General features: G+C 45.3%; 1 protein-coding gene across 1 annotated transcript in view; it reads right to left on the bottom strand.

Moving 5' to 3' along the window:
- The window catches only part of LOC143302355 (uncharacterized), a 60,622-nt gene that overhangs the window by 6,025 nt on the left and 42,473 nt on the right, over window positions 1-12,124 (bottom strand). The window contains 8 exon segments of the mRNA XM_076616997.1: window positions 324-712; window positions 2,193-2,629; window positions 2,631-3,220; window positions 3,524-3,699; window positions 4,960-5,099; window positions 6,819-6,879; window positions 9,711-9,857; window positions 10,886-11,061. Of these exon segments, the coding sequence (XP_076473112.1) occupies window positions 324-712; window positions 2,193-2,629; window positions 2,631-3,220; window positions 3,524-3,699; window positions 4,960-5,099; window positions 6,819-6,879; window positions 9,711-9,857; window positions 10,886-11,061 (2,116 nt within the window).

Raw genomic sequence — 12,124 nt, 5'->3', positions numbered from 1 at the left:
CAATTAACTACTACTACTACTACTATCCCTCAACTACTATTCCAGCTACAACTAATAATAAATAACAACAACACTATTTTCTTCATAATACTGCACTAAAAGAGAGAAATGGAGGTTGAAAGACACAAACAGTGACAAGAAAGAAGGAAACCAGTGAAATCATCACCATTAATCAACCGCATGCATCAAAACACCACCAAAAACAACCAGTTCACTTAAAAAACAAACAACACCACGTCAAGCCCACAAGGAAGAAAACCAGACAGAGAAGGGTGTAGGTATGCAGGCAGGCAGGTAGGCAGGCAGGAGAGCAGAACCCAAACCTTGCTTCTGACGACGTACTATCCCCGCTTTCACCGGCACCGTCTCTTCTCCAAAAGTGTACACAGTGACCCCTGCCTCCTCCCCCTCCTCCTCCACTCCCGCACACCCCTCCGTCCTCCCGCCCTCCATGTCCTCCACATCGTCCGTGCTGCTCTCCCCTACGTGGTGGTCCAGTCTAAACACGCCCCCTTCACCCTCCACTCTCTCAACCTTCGCTTCCTCCTCCTCCTCCGCCACCTCGCTCGCCTTTTCCGGGGGAGGGGAGACGATCGGGGTGCAGGTTTTGCGGCGCTCGGAGTCGCGGTCCTTGTTGGTTTCGCGCTCTTCCCGCAGGCTGGACGAGCGCTTGACGGACTTCGCACCGCTGTCTGTGTCGTCTCCCTGAAGTCTGTTAGGAGTGAGAGCGTGCAGAGAGATCTTAACATGCCTGAGAGGGGGTGGGGGGTGGGGGGGGGGGAGTGGGAGTGGGGGACAGGGGGTGGGAGGTGAACAATGAGTAGGTTGATGCTGGTGCAAAGATTCTGTGGGGACCATTGTCAGATGTGTCAGTGTGTAATGCAGAACAATGTGGAGGATGCATAAGAAATTTGTCTTCCACCAACAGCATGCACAGCAAATGAAAAAAAAAAAAAAAGGAGGGGGGGGGGGGGGATATATGTAAATACAAAATTTTCCAGAACATACACAACTAAACCATGGGGACATGCAAAACAAACCAATTAAACAAATGCAACGGAAGGAATATATCATAATGAAGGTGAAACAGATGTATTACAATTCAACTTCAAACAAGAACAAACAATTAACTCTCTTACAAATGCAACAGAAGGAATGCGAACAATAAACATGATGTCAACATTCAAACAAGAACAAACGATTAAAGATCTTATCCATAAAACCACACTGCAGCTGTTAGCCTGCTATTTTTGGTTATTTTTCTTTTAAAGAAACAAACTTCAAACCATGTGAGCAAGCAGTTTCCCACTGGACTTAAAAAACCAGGATCCTTGGAATCTCAGGCCAAAAAATTTCTGGAGTCTATCTATCTATCTATCTATCTGTCTATCTATCTATCTATCTATCTATCTATTTAAATCATATCTTGGTCTCCTATAGTTTACACAACTAGTTCTAGTAAATCAACTATGAGTGCCTTTCTTTTTATACAGTTATCAAAACTTAGCATCTGCATGAAGAAGCACAAGCAATGGGACGCCAAGACGTGTGCATTTCCAATGAAGATCCAGTCAGTATAAAACTGAAAGTTCTCCTAACAATCCGAAGCATGATACAGAAAATGCATTTATTACTGAATCTATTTTGTCTAAAAGAACAAACACCACCCTTTTTTTTTCCTGAGAAAAAGAAAATAATAATCCAACAAACAAAACAAATTCTATTCATAATGATAAACACAGACATTAAACAAGAAACTAAACAAGACTAAAACAGGGGCCATATAACAAATCATGCATGACTTACACACAATGTACAACAACTTTAGAATGAACATGTTTAATCTTAATGTGACTGCAGCCTTCAAAATAACATTCACTGAATCTTTGATATTTCAGTGTGTCTCATCCAACCTTTTCCCAGAAATTTCAAACACAAACGCTTTACTTACCTTAGAAAGAAACTACTACTTTCTGAAATGTCACCCCCACCCCCCACCCCCAGATACCCTGCCCTCCATCTCCCCATCATCCCACCATCTCCCCATCATCCCACCATCTCCCCATCATCCCACCATCTCCCCATTCCTCCCAACCAAAACCACACACCATTCATTCACTCAATGGTTACTGGTTAATCAAAGGGTGCACAATTTCAAAAAAACAAGTCCTCAGCTGCTCCTGTCTACTTACTTTTGTCGCTCTTCGATCTCCTGCAGGGTTCGCCGAACAGTGCCGGGTGTCACCAGGACGTCCTCCAGCTCGTACACCCTCCTGGCCTGCTCGTCTGTGTCCATGCTTTCCTCGTCCACAGTCGTAGGACACTCCCCGGCAGGCCCATGGCCCCCTGCCTGCGGCAGCTCTGCCCCACCAACGCTGAGTGGCGCCCTGGGCGTGTTGTCATCCCCCTGCCCCGAATCCTCCACCACGCCTTTCTTCGCTTCCTCGCACACCTGCTCCGCCGACCCACAGACTGCAGACGGAACTGCGTTCATCTCGTGACATTTTGCGGCTCCGTCTGGTGGTGGTGACGAGGCAGCAGTGGTGGTGGGCGCGCTTTGTGCGAACCCCTCGCGCAGGTTCCGGACCTTGCCCGGGTTCCAGGGGATCTGCTCCCGGTTGTAGTACTGGTGGACGCCCAGGTCTGACACGCCCACTCCCCTTCTGATCTGCCTCTCCTTCAGCCGGTGGAGGGTCCTCCCTGTTCTCACCACCACCATCACCACCACCACCATCACCGCCGCTTTCACATCGTGCCTGCGACGATGCCTCCGCCTCGGCTTCAGAGCCCACCACGAACACTGCGCGCGACTTGTCTGAGGTGGTGGTGGTGGTGGGGGAGGGGTGTCCCTGTTCGCTGTCCTTGACCCCCCTCCCACCATCCGCCGTTTGGTCCTCACCCTCCTTCACCTCCATGGCTTCAGGATCCGTGCTCGATTCTCCGGGCAGCTCTAGTTTGATCCATGATGTGTCCGACTTGATTCTGGAAGACGTTCCAGGGGCCTCCACGGTCAGCGTCTGCGAGGTTGGCCGGGGGGAGGGGTCCTTCTTTTCCCCCCCAGCAGGTCTGGCAGTGGGGACGGGGCAGGGGAGGGACACAGGGGGCTGCTCTGTCAGGGGAGAGGGCATGTCCGGCAGGGACTCCTCCATGGAGTCGGCGCTCCGGGAGTCTGTCTCAAAGTCCGGCTCCATGCCCGTGTAGCTGTGGTCTGTGCTCTTGCCTGCTGGCACACACGTACACGTTAACAATGCATCACTGCAAGGTACAACAATATGGTACACTGCGTAGCGTGCTACACGTATCACTGTGTAGTTCATTGTACACAGACATTAACATTGCATTGCATACTACACATAAACATTAACGCTATATACTCATCAACAAGCAGTCAAAGGGCTGAACACACGATAATCATCACCAACACTCTGATAAATTTCCAAATATACCCCCCATACCCCCTGCCCACACATCCCTGAATACCCCTTTCCAAGGCAAAAAGAGTACAAAAACACAAAACACTCACGGAGCAGGATCTCCTCTTCCGGCGACAGGGGCTGGGCAGCCCAGTCAGAACCTGACATTATCCGGAAGAGACTGTCGCCTAAAAAAATCCCCTGCTGTCCGCCCTCCACCTCCTCCCCCTCCGCTCCATCCAACAGGTCGTGCTCCGACTTGGAGCGGAAGATGTGCCGCTTGTTGCTGGAGCCACCGTGTTGGGGAAACAATGAAGACAGGAAAATGAATGGACAAAGAAATAATAATAATGATAATAATGGATACCTGTTCAACGCTTGCCTCCCTTAAAGGGAGCTAGAAGCACTTTACAATGTAACCACCATGTTGGAGACAATGAAGAAAGGAATGAATGGATGAATAAATGATAATAATGATAATAATGGATACTTGCTGAACGCTCGCCTCCCTTAAAGGGAGCTAGAAGCACTTTACAATGTAACCACCATGTTGGAGACAATGAAGAAAGGAATGAATGGACGAATAAATAATAATAATGATAATAATGGATACTTGTTCAACGCTTGCCTCCCTGGAGCTAGAAGCACTTTACAATGTAACCACCATGTTGGAGACAATGAAAAAAAAAAGAATGAACAAAGAAATAATTATAATAATAATAATAATAATAATAATGGATACTTGCTCAGCACTTTCCTCCCTGAAAGGGAGCTCAAAGCGCTCTACAAGAAACATCAAACACACACACACACACACACACACACACACACACACACACACACACACACAAACATTCAAAAGGAAAAAGAACAGAAAAAGAAAATGAATAATTAAATAAATAAGTAAACAAATAAATAAATAAATAAATGAATAAATGAATTACAATTTTTGTTTAGGTTGATGGTGGTAATCAATGAATGAAAATATGTCCTTCTGGATTGGTTTTTTTTTTTTTAAAAATCTGTTTGATAAACAAAGAAATCACTAGATAAATAAAAACATGTTAAGTTTGAAGGTAATAAATAAATTAATAAAAAATATGTTAAACTGGATTTACTTTAATTTTGACCAAAAAAAAAAATTAATCAAGAAAGAAAAAGAGATGTTAAGCCTGACTGGTGGGTTTTTTTTTTTGGTTTTTTTTTTGTGTTTTTATTGGGATGGGGTCCGGCAGGGTGGGGGTGGGGGTGGGGGAGGGAGGTGTGGGGGAAAGAGAAGGATATGAACGGAGTGATGTAAGTTGAACAGCTGTATATCATCAACAAAGTCAGTGATGGCAATTTTCTATCTTATTTTATTTTTCAGAACTTATTTGTGTGTGTGTGTGTGTGTGTGTTTGTGTGTGTGTGTGTGTGTGTGTGTGTGTGTGTGTGTGTGTGTGTGTGTGTGTGTGTGTGTGTGTGTGTGTGTGTGTGCATGCATGTGTTGTTGTTGTTGCTTTCAGATTAAACAAGAGCACAACAAAACAAACTCCACTTTGTTCACCTTGCATTCAGAATGCCTTCATACGTCTGAAGCTGCTCCATGAAGCCTTTGTTGGGTCGGATGCAGCTCCGTCGCTCTTTGACAAAGGCGAAGGCTTCGTCCAGGGACCACTGATTCTCCTTCATTAAGTACGCTATCACCTGTAGCAATCACCATATTACGTAGGCTATCACCTGTAGTAATCACCAAATTATGTAGGCTATCACCTGTAGCAATCACCATATCATGTAGGCTATCACCTGTAGCAATCACCATATTATGTAGGCTATCACCTGTAGTAATCACCATATCATGTAGGCTATCACCTGTAGCAATCACCGTATTATGTAGGCTATCACCTGTAGCAATCACCATATCATGTAGGCTATCACCTGTAGCAATCACCGTATTATGTAGGCTATCACCTGTAGCAATCACCATATTATGTAGGCTATCACCTGTAGCAATCACCATATCACGTAGTCTATCACCTGTAGCAATCACCATATTATGTAGCCTATCACCTGTAGCAATCACCATATCACGTAGTCTATCACCTGTAGCAATCACCATATTATGTAGCCTATCACCTGTAGCAATCACCATATTACGTAGCCTATCACCTGTAGCAATCACCATATCATGTAGGCTATCACCTGTAGCAATCACCATATTACGTAGCCTATCACCTGTAGCAATCACCATATCATGTAGGCTATCATCTGTAGCAATCACCATATCACGCAGGCTATCACCTGTAGCAATCACCGTATTATGTAGGCTATCACCTGTAGCAATCACCATATTATGTAGACTATCACCTGTAGCAATCACCGTATTATGTAGGCTATCACCTGTAGCAATCACCATATCATGTAGGCTATCACCTGTAGCAATCACCATATTATGTAGGCTATCACCTGCAACAATCACCATATTACGTTAGGCTATTACCTGCAACGATCATCATATTACGTAGGCAATCACCTGCAGCAATCACCATATTACGTAGGCTATCACCTGCAGTAATCAACATGTCATGCTGGCAATCACCTGCAGCAATCACCATATTACGTAGGCTATCACCTGCAGTAATCAACATGTCATGCTGGCAATCACCTGAAGCAATGATCATATTATGTTGGCTATCACTTGCAGCAATGACTATCACAGAATTGTTCACTGTCTGGATCATGTCTATATATCTTCTTCTTCTTCCTTTTTGGTCTGCAACTCCCATGTTCACTCATATATACATGAGTGGGCTTTTACGTGTATGACTGTTTTTACCCCGCCAAGTAGGCAGCCATACTCCTTTTTCGAGGGTGTATGCTATCACCTGCACAAGTCTTCATCACAGACTTGTCCACATCCTCTTACACACCGTTCACGCAGAGAAATAAATCTAATGCACAGGGGTGAAACTAAGTCTACGAACATTCCTTTTCAAGCAGTTTCAGCATTTATTCATTCTATAGGCCATATTCTCTGGGTCAACATCTATATATTCCATGCACGTGTGTGCATGCAGTATGTTTCTTTCTTTCTTCAGTTAAACATCTTTTCACTGGTAAGCGATATCAGACAGAGGGAGTGGGAGGTGAGGGATCAAGTACGCACGTTAAAGATCCTGTAATCCATGTCAGCGTTCGGTGGGTTATGGAAACAAGAACATACCCAGCATGCACATCCCCGAAAGCAGAGTATGGCTGCCTACATGGCGGGTTAAAAACGGTCATACACGTAAAGTCCACTCACGTATATACGAGTGAACGTGGGAGCTGCAGCCCACGAACGCAAAAGAAGAAGAAGCAGAAGAAGAAGAAGCAGAGGAAGCACAAGCGTGGAATGTAAAAGAAACAAAACAAGTGATGACTCACAGTAGACGCCGAGCGACTGATCCCCATTTTGCAGTGCACCAGTACTTTGGAGCCGTGTTTCCTGGGAAACAATTTGAAAAAAAACATGTACTTTGGAGCCGTGTTTCCTGGGAAACAATTTGGAAAAAAACATGTACTTTGGAGCCGTGTTTCCTGGGAAACAATTTGGAAAAAAACATGTACTTTGGAGCCGTGTTTCCTGGGAAACAATTTGAAAAAAAACATGTATTTTGGAGCCATGTTTCCTGGGAAACAATTTGAAAAAAACCCATGTACTTTGGAGCCATGTTTCCTGGGAAACAATTTGGAAAAAAAACATGTACTTTGGAGCCATGTTTCCTGGGAAACAATTTGGGGAAAAAACATGTACTTTGGAGCCGTGTTTCCTGGGAAACAATTTGGAAAAAAAACATGTACTTTGGAGCCGTGTTTCCTGGGAAACAATTTGGAAAAAAACATGTACTTTGGAGCCGTGTTTCCTGGGAAACAATTTGAAAAAAAACATGTATTTTGGAGCCATGTTTCCTGGGAAACAATTTGAAAAAAAACCATGTACTTTGGAGCCATGTTTCCTGGGAAACAATTTGGAAAAAAACCATGTACTTTGGAGCCATGTTTCCTGGGAAACAATTTGGGAAAAAAACCATGTACTTTGGAGCCATGTTTCCTGGGAAACAATTTGAAAAAAAAAACATGTACTTTGGAGCCATGTTTACTGGGAAAGAATTTGAAAAAACCATGTACTTTGGAGCCATGTTTCCTGGGAAAGAATTTGAAAAAAACATGTACTTTGGAGCCATGTTTCCTGGGAAACAATTTGAAAAAAACATAAATCAAAGGGAAAAAATGAGGGACAAACAGAAGAGGAGGAGAAAAAAACAGAAGACGATAAAGTCAAAGAAGAAGAAAAAAAGAAGACAATAAAGTCAAAGAAGAGGAAAAAAAGAAGACGATAAAGTCAAAGAAGAGGAAAAAAAGAAGACGATAAAGTCAAAGAAGAGGAAAAAAAGAAGACGATAAAGTCAAAGAAGAGGAAAAAAAGAAGACAAAAAAGAAGAAATAAACAGGTCAACGACAAAAAATTACTGGATTTATTCTCACACACCCCCCCCCCAACCAAAAAAAAAAATCATCAACAAAACTTCCATCTATGTGAATACATTCCTACTTCAGTCAATAATCAAAATTTTGTTGCTGCTGTTGTTGTTGTTGTTAAAAGCTAAAACATGTATTTATTCAAAATAAAATACAAGTAAATCAAACAGCACCACCCTGCACAAAGCATAAAAAAAACACTTAAAAATACAAAACAAACAAAAAACATGATCATCACACCACTCACTTGGCCTCATCACCCCACTCACTTGGCCTCATCACACCACTCACTTGGCCTCATCACACCACTCACTTGGCCTCATCACACCACTCACTTGGCCTCATCACCACCACTCACTTGGCCTCATCACCACCACTCACTTGGCCTCATCACCACCACTCACTCATCACCACCACTCACTTGGCCTCATCACCACCACTCACTTGGCCTCATCACACCACTCACTCATCACCACCACTCACTTGGCCTCATCACCACCACTCACTTGGCCTCATCACCACCACTCACTCATCACCACCACTCACTTGGCCTCATCACCACCACTCACTTGGCCTCATCACCACCACTCACTCATCACCACCACTCACTTGGCCTCATCACCACCACTTACTTGGCCTCATCACTCACTTGGCCTCATCACACCACTCACTTGGCCTCATCACACCACTCACTTGGCCTCATCACCACCACTTACTTGGCCTCATCACCACCACTCACTTGGCCTCATCACTCACTTGGCCTCATCACACCACTCACTTGGCCTCATCACACCACTCACTTGGCCTCATCACACCACTCACTTGGCCTCATCACACCACTCACATGGCCTCATCACCACCACTTACTTGGCCTCATCACCACCACTCACTCATCACCACCACTCACTTGGCCTCATCACACCACTCACTTGGCCTCATCACCACCACTCACTTGGCCTCATCACCACCACTCACTTGGCCTCATCACACCACTCACTTGGCCTCATCACCACCACTCACTTGGCCTCATCACCACCACTCACTTGGCCTCATCACCACCACTCACTTGGCCTCATCACTCACTTGGCCTCATCACACCACTCACTTGGCCTCATCACACCACTCACTTGGCCTCATCACCACCACTCACTTGGCCTCACCACTCACTTGGCCTCATCACATGGCCTCATCACACCACTCACTTGGCCTCACCACCACCACTCACTTGGCCTCATCACATGGCCTCATCACACCACTCACTTGGCCTCATCACCACCACTCACTTGGCCTCATCACTCACTTGGCCTCATCACTCACTTGGCCTCATCACATGGCCTCATCACCACCACTCACATGGCCTCATCACCACCACTCACTTGGCCTCACCACTCACTTGGCCTCATCACCACCACTCACTTGGCCTCATCACCACCACTCACTTGGCCTCATCACACCACTCACTTGGCCTCATCACCACCACTCACTTGGCCTCATCACCACCACTCACTTGGCCTCATCACCACCACTCACTTGGCCTCATCACCACCACTCACTTGGCCTCATCACATGGCCTCATCACACCACTCACTTGGCCTCATCACACCACTCACTTGGCCTCATCACCACCACTCACTTGGCCATATCACCACCACTCACTGGGCACACCACTCACTTGGCCTCATCACTCACTTGGCCTCATCACCACCACTCACTTGGCCTCATCACTCACTTGGCCTCATCACCACCACTCACTTGGCCTCATCACCACCACTCACTTGGCCTCATCACACCACTCACTTGGCCCTGTTGATGAACTTGTAGGTCTTCAGCCAGTGTTTCATCAGCTCCGAGTCTTCCTGATCGTACAGACGGACGTTGCAGTATTGGAACATGCCGGTGAAGAAGTTGTCGATCTCTCGGGTGATGTTCAAGATGTACTTAATCCTGAAACACAAAACAAGACAACATCCACAATACCCTTCAAGATGTACTTAATCCTGAAACACAAAACAAGACAACATCCACAATACCCTTCAAGATGTACTTAATCCTGAAACACAAAACAAGACAACATCCACAATACCCTTCAAGATGTACTTAATCCTGAAACACAAACAAGACAACATCCACAATACCCTTCAAGATGTACTTAATCCTGAAACACAAAACAAGACAACATCCACAATACCCTTCAAGATGTACTTAATCCTGAAACACAAAACAAGACAACGTCCACAATACTCACTGATGGTGGATGAAGTGAGGTTTGTTTAACCCTTTCACCGCCAGTCAATTTAGAGTACAAAATTCCCTTGTGGCTAAGAATAGCTGGGGATTCCCCTTGCAATGCATAGAAAATACGGCCTATCCTACCACCGAACATTAAGAGCACACTCTATGGTCATGAGACTATGGCGGAAGAGGAGGAGGAGGTAGATGGAGGAGGAGATAATGATGCTGATGATGATGACAATGATGATGATGATGATAATGACAAGACAATGATGTCAAAATGATGATGATGTTGATGGTGATGACGACGATGATGATAATGACCACTAAACTGATGATGACAACGATGATAATGATGATGACGACGACAACAATGATGATGACAATGACAATGATGATGATAATGACAAGACAATGACATCGCAACAATGTTAATGACTGTGATGATGACAATAATGACAACAATGCTGATGATGACAACGAAGATGATGATAATGAAGACGACAATAACGATGATTACGATGAAAATGACAATAACGACAATGATGATGATGATGATGATGACGACAACAATGACAATGATGATGATTATAACGACAACCATGATGACAATGCCGATGATGATCATAACAACAACAACAACGATTGCGATTATCATGACAACAATGACGACAATGATGACAACAACAATGACAACAACAACAACAGACAAAACAAAACAAGCCACCCAGAGCACGGACCCCAGCTGCTGCAGCTCCTCCAGGTTGGAGGCATTCCACTCGGAGCCCAGGTAGAGGAAGTCGAGGATGCGGGAGGGGGCGTCCATCTGGCCCAGGATGCGGATCAGCTCCTCGTCAAAGTAGTTCCGGTACTCGTCCAGCTTCATGTTCAGGGCCTCCTCCACCTCCAGGCGCAGCTGTGTGGTTCAAAACATGAACAACCTTTAACTCTCTCCATACGAACGGCGAAAGAGACGACATTAACAGCGTTTCACCCCAGTTACCATCATCAAAATATTGCAAGCGGAAGGCTCTTATACTGAAGAGGTGAATGTTGACAAAGAATACCACAATTCTGACGACGGAAGCTAAAGTTTGGGTCATTGAGACACCCACTGGACATCCGAGGGGTCTGTGTAGAGGAGAAGAGAGGACTGGCCGTACTGAGTGAGTTAACTGTTTCAACGGTACATGGAGAGACACAATACGATGCAAAACAAAGACAGAAGGAGCATCAACAAAGCTCAGAGCTGACCACTGTGCTTACAACCCTGCGCTTCAATCGCGGCTGCTTCACACACGCACGCACGCACACATGCATGCATGTATGCACATGCACATACAAGCACACACATGCATGCATGCACACTCACACACATACATGCACACACACACACACATACACACACACACACAAACACACGCATGCACACACACACACACACACACACACACTAATACAGAAATGACACAGACAGACAAATCAAAACCACACACACGCACACACATACACACGGTTGTGCGACACTACCGCGAGCGACATTACCGCGAGTAACACTACCGCGTGCAACACTAACGCGAGTGTAACCCTACCGCGAGTATCACTTCCGCGAGTAACACTTCCGCGCGTGCACCGTTGTCGCACGTTTAACACTACCGCGTGTAAGACTACTGCGTGTAACACTTCCGCGCGTGCAGCATTGTCGCGCACTTTGTTTCAAACAGGTGCTGGTCACTACCGCAAAGAGAGAGTGGAAGTTCACTCAAGTGAGTTTGAGCGGCCACAAGAGAGAGTGTAAGTTCTTTTGGTTAGCACAACAAGCGTTGAGTTAGTGTTCAAGGACAGTGTTCTTCTGTCGAACACGCACTTTGCTTCAAACGTTGGCCATGGAGGTAATAAAGTCTCGTTACTCCAATGACAAGATCCTCTACAACTGGTATATTTACCGTCGAGACCGTATAAATAAAACAACGGTCAAC

The sequence above is a fragment of the Babylonia areolata genome, chromosome 29 (assembly GCF_041734735.1).
Source record: "Babylonia areolata isolate BAREFJ2019XMU chromosome 29, ASM4173473v1, whole genome shotgun sequence".
Taxonomy (NCBI): domain Eukaryota; kingdom Metazoa; phylum Mollusca; class Gastropoda; order Neogastropoda; family Buccinidae; genus Babylonia; species Babylonia areolata.
The sequence above is the reverse complement of the archived record's forward strand: the minus strand, read 5'-3'. Positions and strand labels throughout refer to the sequence as shown.